Consider the following 27689-nt stretch of genomic DNA (forward strand, 5'->3'; position numbering starts at 1 on the left):
TCAAAGTTTAGTAGATTTTAAAAGTAAATAATTGGTGCATTCTAATCGTAAACATAACAGGCAAACGCATTCCAGCAATCTGACTGAAACGAGTTGCCCAACACTTTACAGTCAAAGTGTTATACGAGGCTATTGTGTTTTACAACTTTGCTCTGACATTTTGATGTGCTTGTAGACGTACAAGTGTTCGGTTTAAATGTTAATTCTCTAGATGAAATAATTGCCTTATGCTCGGAAATTATCAAGACTTTAAATTATATGGTAATTTGGGGTATTATCAACCGTAAAATACTCTGAAACATTTTACTGCAGCTTACTGTAAATTAATGGTGCAATGTGGGAAAATGTTGTAGGCGGGGAAGTAATTGCTGTATTTCGAATAGTACTGTAATTCCACCCCACATAATACAGTACCATTCTGTATCTTTGCAGTGCCAAAAACCTTTTGACCACTAGCGGGTGCATGGTATTGTTGTTTCTGGCTCATTAACATACCAATTTACCAATTTAGCTCCTATATGGTTATAGTGCCCCATCAATTTGTATAGGGGACAGATTGGAGTGGCAGCAAGACCTTAAATGGTTGAGCAGTTTGCCATGTCCTTGTCGTCTATTTTACCATGTAGATGCTGCCAGCTTTGGAAGCCTTTGTTAAGGCCTCTAGAATTGCAAGTGATATAAAACATCAAATATACATTAACATACTGTAATGTGTGAACACTTTACCTAGAAGCCAACCTGCTTGCACCAATCCTTTGTAATTACAGTAAAATACTATGAAATTCATCTATTCATTCATTCGTAACATTTCTTTTTAAAAGTATAATCCAGTCAATGTTATGGTATTGTACTGTCATTACACAGTACTTGCTTTGATACCGTATTTATATTACAGTAGGTGTACTGTAATATGAAATACAGAATGTTGCTTGCCATCAAGCTTCCTGTAAGCTACTGTCAAATTCAGTAGCTGTGTGTGTGTGTATGTGTGTATGTGTTTCACAAATTACCTTTCACCCACCTGGTACACAAAACAATCACCTGAGGTCAAGACAGTTATTTACAATTTAAAATATTACATTACATTTCATAACACTTTACCCAATACATTTACTGTGTTCCCTTAGGCCACTACTCCACTATCACATATTTACAATACAACATCCATGTGTAGAGTGCGTGTCTTATCAGGTGTATATGTGTCTGTTCCTGTGTATGTGTCTCTTCACAGTCCCTGCTGTTCCATAAGGTGTATTTTAAATCTTACCATGATACCATGATAGCCCTCAAGGAACTTCACTGGACTCTACGCAAACTGGAAACCATATATATATATCCGTAGGCTGCATTTATTGTAGCTGGGGATAAATTAAAAAAAAGCTAATTTGAGAACAAGGCTGCCTAAATTATATCAGCATATTGATTGTAGCACTCGTGCTGGCAATACACTGGATCACTGCAATTCTAACTTCCGGGATGCATACAAGGCCCTCCCCCGCCCGGGAAAATCTGACCACGACTCCATTTTGCTCCTGCCGTCCTATAGGCAGAAAGTCAAACAGGATGTACCCGTGACAAGAACTATTCACCGCTGGTCTGACCAATCGGAATCAATTAAATTCAAGATTGTTTTGATCACGCGGACTGGGACATGTTCCGCGGAACCTCAGAGAATAATATCGATTTATATGCTGAATAGGTGAGTGGGTGACTATTAAAACCTACCCTAACCAGAAACCTTGGACAGATGGTGGCATTCGCACAAAACTGAGAGCGCGTACCACCGCATTTAACCATGGAAAGATGACTGGGAATATGGCTGAAAAAATACTGTGTAGTTATTCCTTTTGCAAGGCAATCAAACAAGCGAAATATCGGTATAGGGACAAAGTGGAGTCGCAATTCAACGGCTCAGACATGAGACATATGTGGCAGGGTCTACAAGCATTCACGGACTACAAAAAGAAAACCGGCCACGTCACAGACACCGCGGTCTTCCTTCCGGACAAACTAAACACCATCTTTGCCCGCTTTCAGGACAATACGGTGCCACAGACACGGCCCACTACCAAGGACTGTGGGCTCTCCTTCTCCTTCTCTGTGGCCGACGTGAGTAAGACATTTAAACTTGTTAACCCTCGCAAGGCTGCCGGCCCAGACAACATCCCTAGACGCGTCTAGCATGCGCAGACCAGCTGGCTGGTGTATTTACGAACATATTCAATCTCTCCCTATCCCAGTCTACTGTCCCCACATACTTCGAGATGGCCACTTTGTTCCATTGTTCCTGTACCCAAGAAGGCAAAGGTAACAGAACTAAATGACTATCGCCCCGTAGCACTCACTTCTGTCATCATGAAGTGCTTTGAGAGACTAGTCAAGGATCATACCACCTCCACCTTTACCTGCCACCCACTTCAATTTGCATACCGCCCCAATAGGTCCACAGACAATGCAATCGCCATCACACTGCCCTATCCCATCTGGACAAGAGGAATACCTATGTACGAATGCTGTTCATTGACTACAGTTCAGCATTCAACACCATACTACCCTCCAAGCTCATCATTAAGCTTGAGGCCCTGGGTCTCAACCCCGCCCTGTGCAATTGGGTCCTGGAGTTCCCGACGGGCCGCCCCCCAGGTGGTGAAGGTAGGAAACAACATCTCCACTTCGCTGACCTTCAACACTAGGGCCCCACAAGGGTGCGTGCTCAGCTCCCTCCTGTACTCCCTGTTCACCCATGACTGCGTGGCCATGTACACCTCCAACTCAATCATCAAGTTTGCAGACGACACAACAGTGGTACGCTTGATCACCAACAACGACGAGACCGCCTATAGGGAGGAGGTGACTGCACACAGAGTGTGGTGTCAGGAAAACAACCTCTCACTCAATGTCAACAAAACAAAACATTCCACCTTCTCCACGGCTGTCCCGTCAATGTGGATAGGGGGGTTCTCCATCTGCTGTTTCCTGAAGTCCAGAATCATCTCCTTTTAAGTTCTGCAGCGTACATATCACAGACAAACTGAAATGGTCCACCCACACAGACAGTGTGGTGAAGAAGCCGCAACAGCGTCTCTTCAACCTAAGGAGGCTGAAGAAATTTGGCTTGTCACCTTAAACACTCACAAACTTTTACAGATGCACAATTGAGAGCATCCTGTCAGGCTGTATCACCGCCTGGTAAGGAAACTGCACCGCCCACAACCGCAAGACTCTCCAGAGGGTGGAGCGGTCTGCACAATGCATCACCGGGAGCAAACTACCTGCACTCCAGGACACCTGCAGCACCCGTTGTCCCAGGAAGGCCAAGAAGATCATCAAGGGCAACAACCACCTAAGCCACTGCTGTTCACCCCGCTACCATCCAGAAGGTGAGGTCAGTACAGGTGCATAAAAGCTGGGAACGAGATACTGAAAAAGAGCTTCTATCTCAAAAGCCATCAGACTGTTAAACAGCTGTCCCTAGCACAGAGAGGCTGCTGCCTACATACAAACTTGAAATCATTGGGCACTTTAATAAATAGATCACTAGTCACTTTAATTATGCCACTTTAATAATGTTTACATATCTTGCATTACTCATCCCATATGTATATACTGTATTTTTATAACATCTATTGCATCTTGCCTATGCCACTCAGTCGTCCCTCGTCCATATATTTACATGTATTCTACCGTTCAAAAGTTTGTGGTCACAGAAATGTCCTTGTTTTTGAAAGAAAAGCACTTTTTTTGTTCATTAAAATAACATCAAATTGATCAGAAATACAGTGCAGACATTGTTAAGTTGTAAATGACTATTGTAGCTGAATGCCTCACAAGTCCTCAACTGGCAGCTTCATTAAATAGTAGTCTCAACGTCAACAGTGGAGAGGCAACTGCTGGCCTTTTAGACACTCTAATGTCCTCTTGCTCAATTGTTCCCTCGGGGCCACCCACTCCTCTTTCTATTCTGGTTAGATCCAGTTTGCGCTGTTCTGTGAAGGGAGTAGTACACAGCTTTGTACGAGATCTTCAATTTCTTGGCAATTTCTCGCATGGAATAGCCTTCATTTCTCAGAACAAGTATAGACTGACGAGTTTAAGAAGAGTTTCTTTGTTTCTAGCCATTTTGAGCCTGTAATCGAACCCACAAATTCTGATGCTCCAGATACTCAACTCGTCTAAAGAAGGCCAGTTGTATTGCTTCTTTAATCAGGACAATAGTTTTCAGCTGTGCTAACATAATTGCAAAAGGGTTTTCTAATGACCAATTATCCTTTTCAAATTATAAACTTGGATTAGCTAACACAGTGTGCCAATGGAACACAGGAGTGATGGTTGCTGATAATGGGTCTCTCTATGTCTATGTAGATATTCCATTAAAAATCTGCTGTTTCCACCTACAATAGTCATTTACAACATTAACAATGTCTACACTGTATTTCTGATCAATTGTATGTTATTTTAATAGACAAAAAATGCACTTTTCTTTCAAAACAAGGACATTTCTATGTGACCCCAAACTTTTGAACAGTAGTGTGTATGTTCTTATTCCATCTCTTTACTTAGATTTGTTTGTATTAGGTAGTTGTTGTGGAATTGTTAGATTACTTGTTAGATATTACTGCACTGTCGGAACTAGAAGCACAAGCATTTCGCTACACTCGCAATAACATCTGCTAACCATGTGTATGGGACCAATAAAATGTATTTTATTTTATTTGAAATAGAGTTCCATGTACCCATGGCTCTATGTAGTACTGTGCATCTTCCATAGTCTGTTCTGGACTTTAGGATTGTGAAGAGACCTCTGGTGGCATCTCTTGTGGGAGATGCATGGGTGTCCGAGCCTTGTGCTAGTAGTTTAAACAGACACCTCGGTGCATTCAGCATGTCAACACTTCTTACAAAAACAAGCAATGATGAAGTCAATCTCTCCTCCACTTTGAGCCATGAGAGATTAACATGCATATTATTAACGTTAGCTCTCCATGTATATTTAAGGGCCAGCCATGCTGTTCTGTTCTGAGCCAACTGTAATTTTCCAATGTCCCTCTTTGTGGCACCTGACCACACGACTGAACAGTAGTCCAGGTGCAACAGAACTAGAGCCTGTAGGAACTGCCTTGTTGATAGTGAGTGTTGTTAAAAAGGCAGTGCAGCATTTTATTATGTTCAGACTTCTCCCCATCTTAGCTACTGTAGCATCAACCTGTTTTGACCATGACAGTTTAAAATCCAGGGTTACTCCAAGCAGTGTGTGTGTGTGTGTGTGTGTGTGTGTGTGTGTGTGTGTGTGTGTGCGTGTGCGTGTGCGTGCGTGCACAGCGTGCCTTAGGACCTCTCAGATACAGTGTGTCTCGAGTTGACCTTTGATATGTAATATTTGGTTCTAGGACCGGCTGTGCATAATTTTTCAATAAGACTGAATTATGTTGGTTTCCGCAGAGCCAAACCTTAAAATAAAAATGTGTGTGTGTGTGTGTGTTTGTGTGTGTGTGCATACATGCGTGTGAAAATACCCTCATGTCTTATTTGCCTATTTTAACACACACAAATCCTGATTTTCCTTTTGTGGTTTTAATTCAATGGTCCATGGTCGCTAATGTTGCCTCTCCTCGTTATGCCTACACTTTAAACCGCAAGTCATCCTAAGTTAAGTTGAACTCAGCAGTAGCCGTGTGTGGGTAAAATCACTGGGGAAGCCAAGCCAGGGAAAAAAAGCCATATTACAACCTATGTGTTGTGATAATTGTGTTGTTTGCTCTATAACCGGTTAGTTCATACGCCTTGGCACCGTGATATATAGGCCTAGAGCCGAGGCAATAGGAAGACACAGTGGCAAAGTAAATTCAAACAAACCTTTGTTTCATCCGGAGAGCATCATCTGTCCTGTGAAGTCCACAAAACATATTGCATGTAACAAACAGTTACATAACATAAAGCTCTGACAAAGGCCATGAGGCTGATACGTAAAGCTTATGAAAGAGCAGTGATACTATCAAGAGCAGTGTGCGGGTTCCTTCTTTTTTCTCAACATAATCTAATCACCTATGCTTAGTCTAATACATTGACAACTAAAATATACCAAAAAACGATATAATCCAATCAATATAAGCTAAATATGATGTGGCTTTCCATTGTACTTATTTCCGTGTGTGTGCATGCATGCGCGCAAGTAGAAAAAACATAGTTGACTCACCCTACTTGTAGAAAAATGCCAAATGCCATCCTCCTCTTTCATGTTGCATAAACAGGTCTATGACTCTGTCAGATACGCTTTTAGTTTTTGTTGTTCTACCTGACTAAAATCCTTCATCACTAGCCTAACTTCCTTTCGTGGGCAATGATGAACCAGGCCAGCTAGTTAACATTAGCCTAACGTTACTACATCTAGCTACATGTTGAACTTCCATACTCTCAAGCCAGGTGCACAATGTATGAATTTATGGTTGGATCAGAATAGCCGTTATAATCATTGGCCAGTACGGAGAAGTCCACAAGTCCAAATCCCTATTTCCATCCATGGCTAATTTAGGAAAGGGATGATTTTAGCTAGCTATCTAGCCACCGGAGGACAATGACACAACGAGATGCAACAATTCAAGTTTTCTGTCAATGACATTTGGCTTCTAATGAAATGTGATTGGTGTGAAGCCAAATTCAAACGGGCTTCCCTTGACACTTTTTTTGGTGCAGCAGGACCATTCACAGCTGAGATCACTCAGTTTAGCTCCCTTGATAATTTTTGTATCAAGGGAGGCCAAGTGCTCACTGGCTTCCCTCACATTCAATGATATGGGTGGCAACAATGTCATTCTCTTTTTAGCCAGACATTATAGATGGGCTACACATACAGAGACAAATGGGCGCTGAAAAATATAAATTAAAAGATAAATAATTTTGTATGTTTATTTATTTATTTAAAAATGTGTGTGGGGGGGTCTGGCTTCCCTTGGCATTCATGAATACATGCCACTGGAACTAATTCAATGAAAAGTAAGTATTACAGTAACTAAATGAGAATTCACATCAACTTACTCTTGCAAGTTGTAACAGTAGAATGCATAAGGTGCAATTTTTAAATTGGGTAGTGCATAATCAATTTTCCTCATCATGCCAGTCATTGCATATTTTAGAGAGCTATTTATATACTGAATAAAAATATAAAAGCAACATGCAACAATTTCAAGATTTTACTGAGTTACAGTTCATATAAGGAAATCAGTCAATTGAAATAAATAAATGATGCCCTAATCTATGGATTTCACATGACTGGGCAGGGTGCAGCCATGGGTGGACCTGGGAGAACATAGGCCCACCCACTGAGGAGCCAGGCCCAGTCAATCAGAATTAGTTTTCACCCACAAAAGGGCTTAATTACAGACAGAAATACTCATCATCTGTCCGGGTGGCTAGTCTCAAGACATCCCACAGGTGAAGAAGCCGGATGTGGAGGTCCTGGCCTGGCATGGTTATGCGTGGTCTGTGGTATTTAGTCCGGTTGGATGTACTGCCATATTCTCTCAAATTAAATTGGAGGCGGCTTATGGTAGATAAATTAACATTCAATTATCTGGCAACAGTTTTGGTGGACATTTCTGCAGTCAGCATGCCAATTGCACACTCCCGCAAAACTTGAGACAACTGTGGCATTGTGTTGTGTAACAAAACTGCACATTTTAGAGTGGCCTTTATTGTCCCCAGCACAATTGGGGTTTAGAGTGTAGGCCTACATGAATTGATATTTCCAGTCCTGTATTGATTTCTGTAAATATTAAGGAGAGAAATTAGATAATTTATACAAGTAATTGAGAACGTTTGGTAGCCTATTTAAAAAACGCAAATACATTTCGCCTTTAGCAATATAGCATATTATAACTTTGCTACTTTTTAAAATGCAAATATTTTGCCAAAGACATGGCAATATGTTTGGGGATATTAGCCTAAAACAAGGAACATTTGGGTCAAATGTATGGTTTTGTCACAATTGCATCGGATGGATATAGACAATATTTTAGAATTCATACATACAAGCGTAAAACGAACATGGCATTAGGTTTCAGTAAAATGGCACGTTTGCACGCAAAGTTTCCCCGTAATTTATCGGCTACCTGTTCCTTATGAAAACCCTAATTAGAACGAATAGGTTATAACTCGTTACTATTATCATACCGTACCTCATTGTGTAGGCTATTTGTCTTCCGCTCCTCTGTGTCTAAGCTCGTTTCATTTTAACATTCACCTTCGTTTATTTCCGTGTTATCCCACTGCTTTTATTAAGTCCATCATAAACTGTATAAACAGCTGTGATTTAGACAGTGTGTGGAAAACCGGTTAGAAGTGATGTTGCCTATCTCCGCACGCGATTGGAGCTAACGGTGTGATGTCAGAGTCCATGAGCCCCTGATTGGCGCGAGGCAGCGGTGTCAGTGTGGAGTAAACAAAGCAGCAAGGATAGGACTGAACTTCACATCCCACTACATCACAGATAGACCGAGTCCAACCTTACGCGAAGGAGGGGCCGGCGTGACAGTCTTTGCCATCCAGCCCGAAAGTTCCTTACAGTTCGCTAACTACACTTTCAAGACCCTGGTCAAAAAAGACGTGGAAAGGCCAGCGTATAGATAGATGTATCGTTGCCCGGGTAGATTTGTTATTTTCATCACAGACAGAGCTAGAAAGAGAGAGAGAACTGGAAATCAGTGCGCTCTACTCCTCAACTTCGCGGCGAAACCATGCTCATATTCTAGGTTCAGCGGCATTGATCCGTATTGCAATTTACGCAAGAGCGCTATTCAGAATTAATTTACATTGGGCTCGCCGTTGCAGGCTACCCACTGGGTATGTAGCCTAGACATATAATGTCAGTTTAACCCGAGCCGGCTGCAGTTGAGACACACAGTGAGCGCGCGGGATTTGGGAAGTCACTTTTCTCTGGTGTGTGTGTGAGAGAACCTGTGGTGACCCTCTCCCGTCCAGGTGGTCCACCGGACGGAGCTGAGTCTCCCGCTCAGCCCAGCGGAGCTGTCATGCTGCCCAAAGCCGACACGGAATCTTTGGGACTCGTTCGATCGCATGGAGAACAGGGGCACATGCAAAGGAATATGCAAGGTAAGAGATTGAGATCGATGTACGCAATATTGTAGACCGCATGTCCCTTGTGCCTTATCACAATCGCAAGTCGTGTCATTTGTGCACAATACCAGGCGAAAGAGCTGGCAGTGTTAGACAGAATAAGACAACAAACTCGTCTTGCCTTGCCTCTCATAGTTCACGTGTATGCAGGGACCGTCAAGATGTTGCACTTGCGAATTCACCCTACCCAAATTCGATCCGAAGTATCAGCGTTGCTGTCACCGACTTTCTTCAAATAGTGCATGCCAAATTATTGTTTTGTGCACTCTATGAATTCATTAAAATCCCAATACTCACTGTCAGATATCATTCGGTTTAATTCATTGTTTTTTATTCTGACATATTAAGAAATTAAACGCCACAGTTTATATATCATATAGCCAACGTTATCTGATGATATTTTACTAGGCTAATGAGTAAACCACCCGAAAGCTCACCGTTATCTACAATTTGCGTAATATGCATGATCTGATTCGCCAGCAGTTGTTGAATCCTGAAAAATTGGAATTCCCCAAATGTCACTAACTCTGGGCTATTATCTTTTAAACCTCGATTTCAGTACCATGCAAAATTATGTCAGTGATATTAAAATAACTGTTTTATTCTGGATAAAATATTTTAGTTAACGTCACGTTTCTGTCAAAAGGCAAAAGTTGATATAAAAAAGGGTGATACATGTAGAATCTTTACTCCAGAATGCAAATGCGAGCGTGCAAATCATATAGTCTAGTCTTTGTGTCAGAGTAGCAATAGTCCTAAAACAAAACAAAACTTCTGACAAAAGTAGGCCTATGTAATGATTGAAAAATACCCAGTTGAGTAAGATACATTTTACTTGGATATATTTTTGTTTAGTTTACAAACTATCACCTATAACCCGTTGTGGCAATTTAGTTTTGGTGTTATTTCTCACAATTCTAGACTAGTGCTTGCTTGAATTTCCCAAAGTTGAATAAGATATGGAAATAAAATAACTAAAATTCTCATCGAAAAAAGACTTATCGGCAGGCCTATCGAATTAATATCTGTAAATCCTTTTCATTTTGCCAATTGCACATTTACATTTGATTTAAAATCAAGTCTCATGTGGCTTTGATTTTTTTTAACACCTGATAAACGAACACCAACCTCAGGGAATAAAGGGCTAGAATTTCTTTGGGACATTCTGTTTCATTTTGCACGGGTAGTTTCTCTTTGTGAGTGCACAAGCAAATGCCTCTCTCCAATTAATTTAAACAAATATTTTAAAAATCTACATTTTAACTGGATATAGTTTTGAGGCTGCACGTGCTTAAGAGACCATAAGTAAGATTCGATAGCTTAGGTAATATCCGTAGGTTACAGAAAAGCTGTCTGAACTTGGCAAAAATCCAAACGGCTCAGAGTTCGCATCCAACTTGGGCTATCTATGGGTTCTGCTCTCCTGTCATCAAAATACGAGGCCTGACACTTTCCTATCGAAGGGATTTTTCGTGCATAGTAATATAGTAGGTAATAGGCTACCTTACCAGTTAACTCTATTAAAAGTTTGTTTGATAGTGCACTGCAGAACTTTCAAAACACAAGAGGACTTGTTGCCGCTTTCAACTTAATATTCAAACGCTGCGAGATCAAAGGGTCAATGGAGAAAGAAATCAGCAGGCACAGGCAGAAAGATGCAATTGCAATTGAAAGTTAGCCTACATTATTTTATATAGAGTCTAATGTCGGGAAATAATTTGCCAGTTTTCCAGTCCGCTCTGGACTTCATTGGGATTTTTCTGTTTGATGTTTGCCAATTTTATAAGAACAATAAAACATTTTGTAACCATTGTAAATGTCAGTTCAGCAGTTTGCTTAGTACTGTCATATATCCTCTCATCAATGCAACTATTGCCTTTCGGCATTCATGCCTGTAAAATGTGGGCTAAAGCAGTGGTTTATGGAAAGTCAATACAAATGCGGGCCTACACATACAGGCTACAGCAGATAGGAGCAATAGCGATTTAATGAGCGCGTTTGTAAGTTCAATTTCAGAATCAGTTTTGTATTTTTATTTCGCCTGTTAGAGCGAAAGGTTACACTGTATGTCTTCATTTGTCTGTGGGCGGTAACATTTTCTCCTCGAATCCCTTACTCTATTTTACCATTTCCCGGATGAATTCACAATTTAAAAACATGAATATTTATGAAGCTCAGTTTCATATGTTTGCCCTGTCTGCGACTGGCGAGCAAGAGTGAGTGCTGCAAAGAGGGATACAGAGGTATATTTTCTTTCAGCTCCATCAAATAACATTATTCCTTCAAAAATGATAGTTTTGTGAAATGCCCTTTTTTGTTTAAAAGCTTTAAAATACAAATAAAAATTATATTGAACATTTTATGGATGTCCAACAAATATCACATAACCTAAGCTCATTGTGAAGTTATTCAGATGTATACGTTAAAGATGACTGCATTAGGCAGAGATGGTCTTTCAAACGAAACAATCTTCTTTGTGTGCTCATGTGTGTATTTTATCTATTGCAGCCCCCCACTATAAAATGATGGACTACTCGTATGACGAAGACTTGGATGAGATGTGTCCGGTTTGTGGTGACAAGGTTTCTGGATACCACTATGGGCTGCTCACCTGCGAAAGCTGCAAGGTTTGTTCTTGTTTTTTTCTCTACCCCTTTTCTACCCTTTCGTCAGATTGCCATCTGTGCTTCTCTTGAACATAGCCTATAAGCAGCTAACTCCTACATTTGTTTGTCCAATGAAGTTTCAAGTAGCCTATTTTAGTCGTATTTTCTAAAATGTTAATCTCTAATGTCAATTTGTGTATAGCTAGCCGTTCTGTGTATGCGGTACATATTTCTGCCTATGCTGGCATCATTTAAAACAGGTGTTATACATTTAATCCGTTTTCTGACCATGAGATGTTACATGTTTTCTTTGAGGATACCTTCAATAGCAACATTGCTTAAAATGAGATCTCAAATGAGTGTTTTCAGCGAAATCATCTTGTTTTTGTGATAAACTGTGGCAAATGTCTACCGGCACAGTTCTAAATGGGATCTGTCTGTGTTTTAGGAACATATTTGGGGTGTCATTTTTTTGTACTGTGTAGTTATTTCAACGGAAGCTGTGTGTTTTGGACTGGAAAAAGATTGGGTTTGGAGCGTTTTTATCGTTTCTCGCCAGTCTACCACACTGCCGTGGGTCTGAGAAGGGTGATATCAGGACTCATATCTAAACGGCACACAAAGTAATACAGTGTTAGTCTACTTTAAACCTATACAGACACACATGCGCACATACACACATACATAGGCACATGCAAGCGGACACAAACATGCACACACTCAGGCAAGCAGGATGCATGCACGCTCACACAATCACTGACTTGAAAATGTGTGAAATACTGTACATTTTAACTGGTCTGCGTTAGGCTCTTCCCATATTCTCATAACCGCTGTTAGACACAGAAGCTTTGGGAAACGTCTAGATTTGGATAAAGACACAGATACAGTGTACAGACACACAAATTCAACATAGGCCACATACTGTACACAAAACACAAATGAGATGTTGGGACAACCTGGACGTTGAAATCTTGCGGCTTTACGCAAATTCAGTTGTTGGTATCCACGCTCTATTTTGTGGTTTAAGTTGTTTATAGAACGCGCGCGGGGGGGGGTAATTACGTTGATGCATGTTTGTCTGGCCGAAGTCAGTAGACTGTCTGTCCACTGTGTCTAGTTTCGAGTCTAGTGCGGTTTTATTTTCATGTCACGAGCCTGCATCGCGATTGTACATTAAATCTATGTTTGGAATTTGGTGAAATATTGATCATTTTACTTTTAAATGGGCAGGTTTAGGGGATTCTCCTGCTGGTATGGATCGGGAATACGTTAATACCTTTTCCCCATTAGATTTTTCCTGCTGCTTCTGAAAATGAATTCAATGGTGCAGGTAGAACGGTGTAATCCCGGAACTGTAAATTATGGATATAATTTATTGGATTTTTTACTCTAACACTCATATTTTTAAATAATTAAATTGAGAGATAGATAGAGGAGATTTTACAAGTCAATTCTGAAGTCTTCATAGGGCCGTGTAAGTGTGAATACCAATGTATATATGGCTGGAATTGCAACAGGTTGCTTCATGAAAATACTGAACACCTATTTGATGATGTTACTCATAATATTGTATTAACACTCTGTTAAAACTCACAATGAGAACAGAAGTATATTCTATACTTTTCATCAAACACTAATTCAACTATAAGTAACATAGGAATCGTATTCATGCATCCGTCTCATCACTTACCCAAAGTACATATTTATGTATGAGGAAAATTATGACTTTCATGTGAGTAAAAATTCAGCATTAGCACTGAAAAGTACTAGGGTGATGTTAGTATGTTAATTGCATAAGAATAAGAATTAGTATGTGTTATACCAAGTAGGCTATATCAGATTTGGGGTTTGCTGCTTTGTTAGTGTTTTAAGCTTTCTTCAGTGTAAACATTTGATATCAGCATGTTCATTATTCAGTTCAGTTTAATTCAGTACCAGACATTGAACACTGAAGCCCAATTCTCATATCATTGTCATGAACAGGAGCTGGTATCAATACATCTTTTATTTGTGTGTGTTTGTGTGTCTGTTTGGGATCATTTATTTGTATTTATGGCTGCAATTATGTGTATACATAGTCCGTTTATCAAGTATATTTGTTTTGTGTGAATATAGTTTGGTAGTTTGTTTTTTCTGTGCCTCCATTCTGTGATTCTGTGATTCCTAGTGTTCACATCACTGTGTTTATGCCTGTGATTGCTTCCCATTATATGCCTGTATGTGTGTGTGTGTGTGTGTGTGTGTGTGTGTGTGCGGCACGCTCTAGTATGTGTGTGTGTGAATATGGCAATTACAAACATTGGGGTCATAAGTGTTGACATCTTAGTTCTTGCCTTTCCACAGGGCTTCTTCAAGCGCACTGTTCAGAACAACAAGCGGTACACATGTATAGAGAACCAGAGCTGCGCCATCGACAAGACACAAAGAAAACGCTGCCCTTACTGCCGCTTCCAGAAGTGCCTTACCGTCGGCATGAAGCTGGAAGGTAAGGACAGCTCTTGTTAATGAGATTATGAAACAGTAAGACAAGGTCATAGTATAGTTAGGATCAGGGTTTGATGGTGAATGACAGACTTGTGTTCAAGTAGTATTTGTTTCTCTTTCAAAAAGTTTGAGGACTTTGATCGAATCGTGCAGAGTGCCAAATGTTTGGGTTTTGCACTTTTGGGACTACTCCATCGGTTCCATTGCGCCAGGCGAGTTCAGTCGCACCCAGCTAAAGTATTTGAAAGAAAACAAATACAATTTGAGCTCGGAGTCTGGTGCACAGACCACGCTTCTTGGAGTGGGAATTTAGCACGGGCAATCAGTAAAGATGTGGAAATTCTCCAGTCCACTATCTTTGATCTCCCTAGAGTTAATTTGAACGCTACGGCCATATTCAAACAAAACTGTTACGTGGAAGTTTTGGGGCAAAGGAAAAACAAACACGTTTGAATTGGTATCACCTAAGGTTTTCAAAGGTTTCTACTGTTGTTGTATAGACATAGGTTGATGTAGAAGTTGCCCTAAACCACAGATCAAGGATGATATACTCCTACCCCAATCCTCATTTTTACCAGGTTAGGATTAGGGGGATGAACAAATATCTGACCCTGTATCAATGATGAGGGCCAAATTCAACCTACTCTGTAGAAATAATCCAAACATGTCCTGCAGGTACACAGAGGGGCGAGAAGTGAAAGGCAACATTGGCTTGATTTACCCCTGACACTCATATCTACTGGGCCCTCAGTCTTTAGCCAAAACCTTTCCTCGTTGAACCACAATCTTCATAAAACCATCCCATATTCATGTGTACTTTTAAGCGTTTTTTAAGATAACAGTTCTTTTTTTGGAGTCTTTTCCTCTTAGCCCGCAGGAGTGTGGTTTTAATTACTATTAATTGTGAATGGCCGCGGGGCAGAATTTCCACGCCTGTCATTTTACAGCTTACTACGACGTGATTTGTTTTCATATGCCAGCAGCTGGGCGGAGGGGCCCTGCAGCGCTCTGTCTACTTCAGCCCAGGGGCAGAGCCAGGCAGGCGGGTGGACAGGCAGGGAGGCAGTGTGGAGAGTTGCCACAACCTGTAAAGAGCACCGAGCTAGAATCCTGATCTTCCAGACACAGCTTTCCAGTAAACACATAAATATATTATAAAAATATTCAGACGCACCAAAAAAAGGTGTTTACAGCTAGACCCTTCATAGTCCTTCATTTTGGGCTGATTTTTGAAAAGAAAAAATGGTCGAATTGCAGTTAAATCTATTTTTAAAGGTAGGATAATTTTGGGGTTTGTTTTGCTTGTCGGAAGTTGTTCCTGTCTACCGATAAGTCAATAGACCTAGTCAATATCCAGTACAGTGTTGGGCTGGGGCTGTAAATAATGGTGAAAATACAGGCAGTCATATCTGAGTGACACAGACAGTATCCTGAGTCTGACATGTCTGCCATAGAGAGATTCAGTCCCTGTTATCTGGACTGATAAAAGCATGGCGACGCCTATCTATCCTGGAGGAAAAGGAGTCATTATGCCGCCGTGAGATATCCTTTTGTTGTGTATTTATGCCCATGATAAATAGTTTACCTTTGGCCTAATGTGCAGTCGGGGCTCATGATCTGATTTCAGATTCACTTTTCCTGTTGTTGTGTCTTTCCTGTTGAGTGTGAATGAGCAATGTACAGATTCCACTCTTCTTTTCCCTTGAAAAGGTGCATTGGCACTGGTATTTTAACATTGATGAGTGTTAATATGAGTTAACATTTCTGAGTGTTAAAACATGTTTTAAAACATATTAGTGTTAAAATGTACCATACTTACTAATATCCGTAATTCATCTAATTTGGATAATTTACTTTGTTAAGTATGGTGGGAATTCTTTATTCCTGTTTTATTGCCCAAAGCTAAATGGTCAGTAAATAGCTACTGTCATCCAAGAGCCTAGCAAGATGCCTGTCCCAGGTATCAAGAGTAGGATTCAACCACCCGCACAATGCATGCACTACTAGCACACTGCTGAAAAATCTCATGTTTCTAGGCCAAAAAAAACATATATTTATTTAAGCATATACTTTATAGTAAGTACTATTCAGTCATTTAAACAAAACATATTATCCCATTTAGATTCTCACTGTAACATGCAATATCGTTGTTAAGGAAAAACATCACTTTTTTCCCCCGCAGTTCAGGTTTGATTGAACCCCTGCCCGAATCCTAATATTTCCACACAGATAAACGGAATTGTCTCCTGTGTGTTTGTGTTTTCCCTCCGTCCTCCTTTTTTTCTCCTCCCTTTCTCCCTGCCCTGTCTTGTTTCCCTTTCTACCTGCCGAAGAAACGGAAGCCAGACTCCTGTCCCATTACTTATGCATAGGTATCATAGGTATTCATGTGTGTGCGTGGGGTAGCGCACATCCAGAGTGGGAACCGGGCAGACATGACAAACAGGGTGTCAGAACCTGGCCAGGGGAGCCATTAATATGCTGCTGCCCGACAGGGATCCTCACCTACGCTCACTTAATATTCCTGTATATTAAACACTCATAAATCAGACCATAAGCAGAGCCCTTTGTGCCGTGGCGGGCCGGGCCCGGGATGGAGTGTAGAGTGTGTGTCTGTGTGTTTGTACCTAAGCCCCAGCCTTATACTACAGTCCTACACTCTAAACTTATACCACAGCCCCATCCTTGTACCTCAGCTCCTGCCTTATACAGTACAGTATTCTCCCCAGTATCAAACCCCAATCCCAACCTCAGCTAGCCCTAACCCCCAATCCCCCAGCTAAAGCCCCATCCTCTCCCAAACTCCATCCCAGATTAATCTGTACAACATGCATGTAAATAACCTTGTTTAATTAGACACAAGGAGGGTGAAAGAGAAAAAAAAACTGCTATCAAAAATGCTCCAGTATTCATGATGTGAGTCCCAGGTTCAGACCTAATTGTGTTTTCCCCAAACGGGCCGACTATTAATTTTCAGCTCATTAATTACCCTGTTGCTCTGAGTCATTAATAGTTAAAGGCAGTACAATAATGTATAATGGATCCATGGGATCCACGTTCCAAATGTTTTCCTTTATAGTGCACTACTTTTGACCAGGGCCCATATATACAGTACATATTTGTTTGGTGTGTGTCACTTAACCAGTGGCAGGCTCTTCTTCTTAGGTGCCAGTGTCTACGGACCCTATGTGCTTGACCTTACCTCTCTCTCTTATCAGTGCTGCATCAGTGTGTGATACCCTCTGTACTGTGTGTCTGCGGCCCCTGTGCTCTCCCCTCTAAGCCCCTCTTGTCCCCTTTCTCAGATCACTGCCACTGTGACAGACACTGCTGTGACAGAGACCATTAAAACTACTCCCAAGGCAGCTGTTGGTCCAGCCCCCTTCTAATCACTTTATGTATTTCAATACCTACTCCCTACTAGAGATATTAGATATTAGTGGCCCGAGTGCCCAACGGTGTGTCCACCCTGACCCAGTATTGTAGGGATGGAACGGGGGTGGGCGGATGGGGGGTGAATGGTGTGGTCCCGCCTGGTTCACTCTCCCACCGAGTTCAGCGTAGCCAGTCTGCTGCCTGCTCCACTCCACCACAGCTTGGGCATAAGAGATAAATAATTAACCATAAATAATTAACAGGGGGGCACCCGAGAGAGAGAGGCATAGAGACAGTCTCCCCCCTTGGCATGCATGGTGCAGATCATACATGGTCCGCCGTGCACCATGGAGACAGTCTCATTCATTAGCCTGAATGAAGCTGTGATCCTCGGAATCTTGGGATCATTCGGGATTCTGCTGGGGTTTTCATATGATGTTTTGGGATCATTAGGAAATGTACAATTTTTGTCATGTTTGTACTCTGGTTTGATTTTCAGTGTTAACACTTTTCAGTGTTTTGAATTAGGGTAGTTCTTAGGGTTAACACGTTTCAGTGTTTTGAGTTAGGGTAGTTCTTAGTGTTAACACTTTCCAGTGTTTTCAATGAGGGTAAATCATTTTCAGTGCAAACACTTCTCAGTGTTTTGAACGAGATTAAATCATTTTCAGTGTTTTGAATAAGTGTAGGCATAAATAATGTTGATGTTGTCACTTCTCATTTGGACTGATGCTTGGAGAAATTACTAACAGCCTTGTTGTCTGGTATGTATCAGGATTACATAGGTTCATAAAAGTTATTGTTTCAGTAACTAGTGTTTACAACCTGTCAAGCTGAGTGACAAAGCGTGCCATGCTTGTGAAAGGTAACACGTTATGACAAGGCTGTATTTCCCTGCTCTGAGACATCCGAGTTCTCCAGTGCAAAGGTCAACACAAAGTTTAGTAGTTGTTAATCGTTTTTTTCCCCCTTCTATGCATGACCTATAAGATGAAACGGGAGCTCTGTGTTAAATGGCCATTGTAGACATCTCTATGATCCATCAATGCTAATATTTTGGTGTGGGTTCTTGTTATGAACACATGGGGGTCATGAATGACATTTGCTCAGAGGTCACAAACTCCTGGCTCATGAGCTGCCTATTTGTGGCCCGCGGATTGGAGGTTTCAGAACACTGGCTTAAGTAGACTCCAATGACTTTTTATTTGATCAGTTTATCAATATTGCTAATATCTTTTTCTCTCCTTCCCCCTTCAACACCCGCCAAGAGAATGTGTTCCTCGTCACCTTACCTGCTAAAATAAATGGAAACACATATGGATGTTATCATGTCACTAACGTCCTCTTCTCCTGTCCTTCCTCTCCTGTCTTGTCTGTCTCCGACAGCTGTTAGGGCGGACCGCATGCGTGGCGGCCGCAACAAGTTTGGCCCCATGTACAAGCGCGACCGGGCGCTCAAGCAGCAGAAAAAGGCACTGATCCGTGCCAACGGCCTGAAGATCGAGGCCATGACCCAGGTGATGCAGGCGGTGCCCACCGACCTCACCATCTCCTCGGCTATCCAGAACATCCACCAGGCAGCTTCCAAGGGCCTGCCGCTCAGCCACCACGGTCACCCGCACCACGCCGCCCTGCCCCACGCAGACTACGACCGCAGCCCCTTCGTCACGTCACCCATAAGCATGGCCATGCCCCCCCATGCCGGTTCCCTCCAGGGCTACCAGGCAGCCTACGGCCACTTCCAGAGCACCCGCACCATCAAGTCCGAGTACCCGGACCCGTACACCAGCTCGCCCGAGTCCATCATGGGATACAACCCGTATATGGACGCGTACCAGACGGGTTCGCCGCCCAGCTTCCCTCACCTCATAGTGGAGCTGCTGAAGTGCGAGCCTGACGAGCCCCAGGTGCAGGCCAAGATCCTGACCTATCTGCAGCAGGAGCAGGCCAGCCGGGGGAAACACGAGAAACTCAACACGTTCGGCCTAATGTGCAAGATGGCCGACCAGACACTGTTCTCCATCGTGGAGTGGGCCCGGAGCAGCATCTTCTTCCGCGAGCTCAAGGTACGTGGGAACACTACACACAGACACCAGTACATTGGTTTTCTATATTTTCACAATGTTTCACATACATCATTTTTAGTGGTTGCTAAACTACTGATGATATGAATTAAATTAGATATGTTGGTTAGCTAACTACAATATACAACAAGTCATGCATATTACACATATCAAACTCGGTCATATACATGTATTATATCTTGATATATTTTCTGATCAATAGACAATAGGATCGTTATACCTACCCTATTTGTGTGGCCTTGCATAATGCATCCTGCGTTTTGTCCAAACGTTCAATGTTTCAAGCCAATGTTGTTATCCAAAATTGACAGTTTACCACACACACACACACACACACACACCCCTGTGATCTCACTCCTCGTCAAACACACCCTAATATTTTATCTTCACCCGCCTTTAATCTTTCCCTTTTATGTGTCTGCTCGACACTAATGCAATGTGTACGAAGCTGAGAGGGAAGGCTGCGGTGTAGCTTTAGCCGTCTATCTCTCATCCTGATCAAAATTCAGTAGCCTGCCCTATTTACACACTGTGACACATTTCGGGTATGGGTTAGGAAAACTTTGACTGGCCGCCTTCAGGCTCTTTTAATTCAAAGCAGCGAGATCCCCTGCTCTTGGTTTGGATTTGAATTTTGGATTTGATGTGCCCTTTTTCCCTGTATCATTTTTTGAGATCCAAGTAGGCAGGGACTGTATGAAAATATTGAAATATAAAAATAAAATATGGTCACAGGCCCACAAATGCATGCATCATCACAGCGGCAGAGGTAAATGGAAAATACTTGGAAAATACAGTCTATTAATTACTATTACTATTACTATTAATGATAATGCATTTCATTAATGAATGAATTAGGATATTGATATTCTCACCCGATCAACCCATTTAGTAGTAATGCATGCCTAATTGAAGTATTTACATTTCATTGATGTGTTATCGAACTCTGTTTCCGAAAGCCCTGTTTTCAGTGAGGATACTGCAGCAGACAGTTTTCCTGGCCAGTTTGGAGCCAAAGTCAAGTTTGGTTGACATACTTTGTCGTGTTTTGTCAACCAATCACTAATAGCTGCTTACCAAAACAACCCTAGATGGCCAACGACGAGTCTTCCTGTAAAAAACTGATTATTCCAAACATTTTCAGTCCCTGAGAGGAACGGGAAATGTTTCCACGCGTGGTTTTGTTTGCTCCGAGGTCTATTCGTTCAGTAGAGAAGGTTAATATGCGTAGAGCAACATGAAAAAGCTCTGATGAGTCTGTGTGGATCACCTGTTTTTCTTTAATTCTCTTTCTCTGCCCCCTCTCTTATCTCACTCTTTTGTCTGTTTACTCCGTAGCCAAAGGCATGACTGCATATTCATGTACTAGGGCCCCCATTACAGTCCTCTGAATTTTTAGGGGAGGGAAATAGAAATGTAATATTCAACACAATCCAATTCTGTATTAGGGGCAAGAGCTCTCGAAAACACATGTTGACATTTATCACGCGGCCATTCCCTATTGACATTTTCTGTATTTGAATTAGCATAAAATAAAACTGTTTTATTGTACAGTACTTCACTGAGTATATGGACTGGAGAGTTGGGCGTGGTTGTACATGTTTTTTTGTTTGTTGCCCATTTAAGCCGCTGAATGATCAGTGTGCAGTGTGTGGAGCAGCATACCTCTCTAAACTCTCCATTAGAATTAAATTACCTATATCCACTTGTAGATGTCGCCCCTCGTTCACTTCAGAATGAAATATCATTATGTCCAAGCTAATGACTGTCCATATTACTCATGGACTTAATTGGAACAGAGCCTCAGGTGTTTTAAAATGGTGGAGAACGACCCCCGGTAAATTTGGGGGCTAATTCCTGCACCAATATTCCTGTGTCCACCGTCCCTTCTGTAGTGGTACGGGGACACGCGGTAGCAGGCGGGGTCACGGAGGGGCGGCGTGGGGGGTTAATTCACTGATTCGCTGAAGTTACTGAATAATTAGGGGGTGCGTTTTTTTACGCTACCTCATCTAGCTACTCGAGTTTAGACTAAAGGCGCTTGCCTAGCAGGGCTGAAAAATAGTGTGCTAGCAGGCAGGCACTAACAGCTTTCCCTGTACACTAGACCCCACCCCCTCTTGTTTGTAATTAGCAGATAGTTGTACAGCTATTGTTGAGCAGAAAACTTAGTGTTGGTGATGAGAGAAAAGCCCTGTTGTAAGCCTTGCACTGTTTCCACAAGTGCTGGCAAATTGGAGCTCTGCTAAGCTAAGGCAGCTACTGAAACAGTACACAGAGAGGCTTTGTTTTTGGCCTTTTCAACACGCTGAACCACACATGCTGCGGTAGGAAGATAAATGTCTACATTTACTTGTACTGTATGTACTGTGTTTTCATACTCATTCAATGATTTAAAAGTGGTGTTTTCAGACAGATTTTCAGGTGATTTGACTCAATCTGTGATCGTCAGTGTCCGAATCATAAAATGTGTGTATGCGTGTGTCCGTGTGCATTTCTGCACTTCACCAAATCTCAGAGAGACCTTCAAATACTACTTACTACTGGTGACCTCTGTAGACCGCTACATCTAATATATAAATAATTTCAAAATGAGGACTGAGAGCGGGCGATAAACACAGGAAATACTCATGGAATAAAAGCTGGTCTGAGACCCCGGCTCCGAGGGCACTATAAATACCCCTCCATCTACAGGCCCCTATTATTAGCTTGGTAAGAACAAAATAATTGATATGGTAATGGAGCCGAGTGGCGAGAAGCTTCTGCCAAAAGTGTTTAAAGATTTATTTTCCATAAGTTGGACCTGGTTACAGGAGTCATAAATATTTAGCCATTAGATATCACTGAAGAGAGGAGCCCCATTGTGTTGCTCTGCAGCTGAGCAGCCAGAGAAGAAAGACACTTGGCCAAGAATCGTTTCACAATTCTCACACCTTTGGATTGGATCTTTAACTGTACTTTTATGTATCTGTTTTGGTTCCAGCCCTACCTACCTCAGTCTTAACTCGTTTCACATTTGGACTTTTTTAAGCCAGGTGTCCTGGTTTGGTCATTACTGTAATAAATGGTAATATGAGGGGGGGGGGGGGTATGGAGTTTTGGGAGGGGTGTCTTTTTGCATGTGAGTGTCCTTTTGATTGCAAGTGTGCATGTGTGTGCGTGTGCTTGTGAGTGTGTATGTGTGTGTTTTAAGAGTAGCGTCCCTCCCCATTATTGCTGGGCTCACTCTGGGCACAGAGGGAAACAGATGTGTGGCTAGATGTCACTGAGGGGGTGGCACCGCAGGGTTGGCATGTGTCTGTGGGACTCCTCCCATAGCCTGGCAAGCCTTTATGCCAGGCACCATTTAATAAACACCCAATCACACCAACCTGTGGAATGTAATGGTAATAAATTACTAATTGACATGTTTACATTTCATCAACGTTTTATCAACCTTTTTCTCCGAGGGCATAATTTCTAGTGGGGTCGTTATTGGGATTGTTATTGATGCCCCTTCTAGACCAGATCTGAGCCAAGGTTAAGTTTGGTTGACACACACACACACACACACACACACACACACACACACACACACACACACACACACACACACACACACACACACACACACACACACACACACAAGCACAGTCCCTCCACCTTAAGAGCTTTTTCCAACCAATCATTACCCAGACTATTAGTGTGTCTCTTCTCAGGGCCGGGCTGCCATTGGGTTCACAAGCACGATCAGACTTACTCATGCTGCGTGTGTGTACACGCGCGTGCATGTGTGGTCCATGTGTGCATGCATGTGTATGTCTGTCTCTGTGTGTGTGTGTGTTTACTCTATGTGTGGCTTTGTAAATGTGTTTCTGTGTGTATGTCAGTTTGTCTGTGTCTGTATGTGTGTGTGTGTGTGTGTGTGTGTGTGTGTGTGTGTGTGTGTGTGTGTGTGTGTGTGTGTGTGTGTGTCATTAGCCGCTCTGCCCATGAGCTGAGGAATGATTCATACCGGGGTCCATGGAGAGAACCACCTCGGTTTCTGGGCCTCTCCACCATTGTTCCAGGGATAGGATGCGTGAGCCGTGCTTTTCCTCTAGCTTCCACCAACACAATGGGACCGAATTAAGTCTCCAATTGTGGTTATTGATTCATCTGTTTCTATTATGTTGCTATTATTCCTCCTTGCTTCTAGTTTTGTTTTTATCCTCTGATACTTTATAACCCCACTATTATTACTCTATTATTCCACCACAGAATAATTGTGTTGTGACAAGGCAACTTACTTGTTTATTCTGCAGTTAAAATGGACCCGACACGCGCACATGCACGTAGACACAAACACACACACGCACTGTAACATAACAAGTAGATTTAGTCCGTCAACCTGATAAAACTCAACCGGGTAAAGCCCATGACGCTTTGACATGTGGCGGCAATATTTATTTTAGTCCTTTCACGGTTGTTCTGGGACAGTTTGGTTCTTTGGGGTTCCTCTCCTCCGAGGTAATGACGATGACAATACCAGACCTGCCATTAAGTGAGGGGGGACTGTATTAGGGCCTTGTTTCTGGGCCCATACCCAGCTGTGCTGGCCAGGTCCTTATTGGATTAGCAGCTGGAGATGACAGGAGAGGAAAGGAGAGGAGAGGTGGGGGGGCAAAAGAGAGGAGAGCGGAGGAGAGGGGTGGAGAGGAAAGTATAGGATAGGAGAGCAGAGAAGCCTCAGTCTGCCTCTTGACTTCACTGCTTGTCTTTGACTTAAATGCTTCATTCAGTCAAACACATATTGCAGTTTTAACAGTATTACGTAGACGTATTATTTTATGTGGTTGAATTAAATTGTTAAATGGTTTTGTTTTGGGTACTGGAGATATACCTAAATGATCTCTCCAATTAATTTAGTCAACTGGGCACAGATGTCATTTCAACGTCTAGTTTTGATTTTACATTGGGTTGATTTGTCAACTAACGTGAATTCAACATGAAATCAACAAAACATGTCACCATGTCATTGGATTTAGATTAAAAGTTGAGTGAAACAAAGACAAGATTTGAATTGTTTATAACTTGGAATCAACATTGATTCAATCAACCAGTGAGTAAAGATGTATTCACAAAAAATGTAAGGAACAGCAGCATTGACTCTAAGCTATGTAAGGCCTATGAAAGAAGAAAGATAGAATCGCAAAAAAAAAATTATCCAATTGAAAAATATAGATCAGCAATGGAATTATTTACAGTGCTTACTCCGTGTACTGCCATTCATACGTCCCTCTATAGTCTATAGGGCGTAGATGTGTGTGTGTATGTGCAGTGTGTTTGTGTACATGCATTTTTTATAGCGCGTACGTCAGTCAATCTTTCAGGACGACAGTCAGAATCCCAGGGGTTTTATAACGTACCTGAATATTCTCAATTTATAGATTTATCTGAGTGTATAATGTACTGATCTGATGCTTTCCCACACAGCCGCATAATTTCACCGGCCATACATATTACATGAATTTACTTTTGTGAAATTGCAGCCTTTTTTCTACAACCTCCCCGCATTCGACCCCTCCTCTCTCCCCTCCCACTGCAACCTCTCTCTGAGCGATCCAATTTTAAGGTGCTGGCGGGACACACACACCCTGATTGTGTTTTTTTACGCCCCATAACCGGGGGAAATTAATAAGGCGTTTTAGGCGTGATCTGTGAACTCGAGGGGTGAAAGGCGGGATGGAGGTGAAGGGGGGTCGGATTTATATCTACACCCCCTCACCCACACCCCCGCCACCCCACTGCCATCCCCAAGCCATACTTCCCACCCCCCACTCTCCCTCTCCTCGCGCTCTTGTCACTGAGGTCAGCTCTGACAAACTGCGTGCGCGCCGCTGGCGTCCCAGCTGGCAGAGATTTGTAACTGTGTCCCTGGTCCATTGCATTTGAATTATTCCACAGGCTAGCCCCCTGTCTCTCTTTCTTTTCTTTCTCTCTCTCTCTCTCTCTCTCTCTCTCTCTCTCTCTCTCTCTCTTTCTCTCTCTCTCTCTCTCTTTCTCTCCCTCTCCCTCTCCCTCTCTCGCTTTACATTAGTGCCCCAGTGAGAGAGAAAGAGTCAAAAAGAGGAAGAGAGTGATGGAGAAGAAGAAAGGAGGGAGGAGGGGGAAGATGAACAAGGGCCGGGGAGAGGCATACCAAGGGCAAGGGTGCATGGTGAAGGACAGGGGGGGAAACAGGTGGAAGGTTAATGGGCCTGGACCGGATCCACCAGACGCTCAGGCTTGATATATGGGCCCTGGGCCTGGTGCAGGCATAGGTTTTCAAAGATATATTATTTCATTTGAGGAGCAGCATTCTCAGTCCCTGCATTTGTCCACTGATAGATGATATCCCCCCGCCGTGCCCCGCCAGGCAGCCACAATTGGAGATGGCGTGTGAGTTTTTGTAAGGGCCTGCTCCTGTACATATTTTTTTTGCTCTCTCGCTCATGCTCCCTCTCTCTCTCTCTCTCTCTCTCTCTCTTGCTTCCCACTCTCTCTCACTAAACTTCACTCTTGCTCACTCAGCCCCCCTCTCTCTCCCTCTCTCTCTGTCCACCCTCCCCTCTCTCTTGTCTCTGTCCCACCCTCCCTACCCCCTTTCTCTCTTGTCTCTGTCCCAGGCTGAAGTCTGCTGGCAGCCTGTTTTTTTAAGTTGCTATTTTAGTGGTAACAAAATCTGGTTGATCAGGGCAGGATGGAGCGCGAGGGAGGTCATAAAAGCCTCTTTTCATTCATAAATGACTGAACAACGGGCAAAAAAAAGCTGCGTATTTTAGCTTTCCGATAATTCCGATATATGCCGAAATGTTCCTTTTTTTTAATATAGTGTCAGATAATATGATGGATTTTAGACAGAGAGCATATAGACATCTTCTCAAAATGGAACCATTTTAAGTCTTGAGCTACTACAAGAATCCAGGATATACACAAAATGACATCGACATTTGACAGATCACTCACTCCGTTTATTTACTGCTAAACCATGTCTGTTTTTTCATGCCTAGTCGCTTTAGAGTCGCTTCAGCCCCATTTGACCATTGACAACCACTCTGGACCGTTCTTTCCCCCTGTCTGTCTTGTTCGACCATTACTTCCCATTGTCGGTCCTCCCTTGGTCCCTGGACAGCAATATCCCCGGCCTAGAAGACAAGTCTGGACAAGTCCAGAACGTTGCATCCTAGAGCCCCCCGGTAGTCTCCTGAGACTCTCCCCGGGACCGGAAGGAAGCGGAGGCACTTGTTAAAAGGAAAGATTTAGGGCTGGCTATCCCCACAGACGGGCGGAGAACGAGACATCGGGGAGAGCTTCGAGTATTCGCTGAGTCTGCTCATCCACTTGTTGCTTTGATGGTGGATAAAAGGCTGGCATGAACTACAAGTTCCTGGAGAAGAAACTGATAGACTCATCCGCCTCAGACTCTTCTCTTCCGCGCTTGCCGTTTCCCCCCCTCCTCCTTCCTTTCGTTCTCTTCCTCTTAGACTGGCAAAGAAATATGCAAAGGAAGAAGGAGAAAAAATAATCACACCCCCACACACAATTTCAGAAGTGAAACATTGCAGAATTCGGGCGGTGTCTCCATCGAACAAATTTTACTTCTCCACCCTCACTATTGTTATGAGCCGACATTAAAAACAATAGTGCATACGGAGGGAGTCCACTTTCCAGTGTCTTCCATCAAAAGACTTAACAACAACATATTGCTTAAGAGTTCACAAGAGCTGAGAGAAAACAAGTGGCTTCCAGTAAAGCATTGTTATCTGCAGGTCTGCTGGTAATGTGTTGTGACAGGCAATACATATACACACCAAGCGCTAGTATTTACTCCCTGAGTTTCCTTTAGGTCAAAGGGGCTAAGGTGTGGCCTCTCTGGAATCATGTTGATTGGACCCTGCCATCTCAAAACTAAACTCAATACAATAAACGCCATGTGGTCACTTCAAGTGATTTATAAACTTAATAATAACGTTAATGAAAAAGCACTTGTAATTGCTGAGATACATGTTTA

The 27689-nt window shown here is 42.5% G+C and overlaps 1 protein-coding gene across 2 annotated transcripts in view; it reads left to right on the forward strand.

The window, feature by feature from the left end:
* Positions 1–27689, forward strand: part of nr5a2 (nuclear receptor subfamily 5, group A, member 2) — a 94579-nt gene that overhangs the window by 814 nt on the left and 66076 nt on the right. The window contains exons 2-5 of one of the 2 annotated variants that reach the window (XM_029631949.2): positions 8974–9105; positions 11638–11756; positions 14079–14220; positions 18981–19660. In XM_029631949.2, coding sequence (XP_029487809.1) covers positions 8974–9105; positions 11638–11756; positions 14079–14220; positions 18981–19660 — 1073 coding nt within the window. The remainder of the gene's footprint in view (positions 1–8973; positions 9106–11637; positions 11757–14078; positions 14221–18980; positions 19661–27689) is intronic. The other variant, XM_029631950.2, reaches the window with a different exon arrangement.

The sequence above is a fragment of the Oncorhynchus nerka genome, linkage group LG24 (assembly GCF_034236695.1).
Source record: "Oncorhynchus nerka isolate Pitt River linkage group LG24, Oner_Uvic_2.0, whole genome shotgun sequence".
Taxonomy (NCBI): domain Eukaryota; kingdom Metazoa; phylum Chordata; class Actinopteri; order Salmoniformes; family Salmonidae; genus Oncorhynchus; species Oncorhynchus nerka.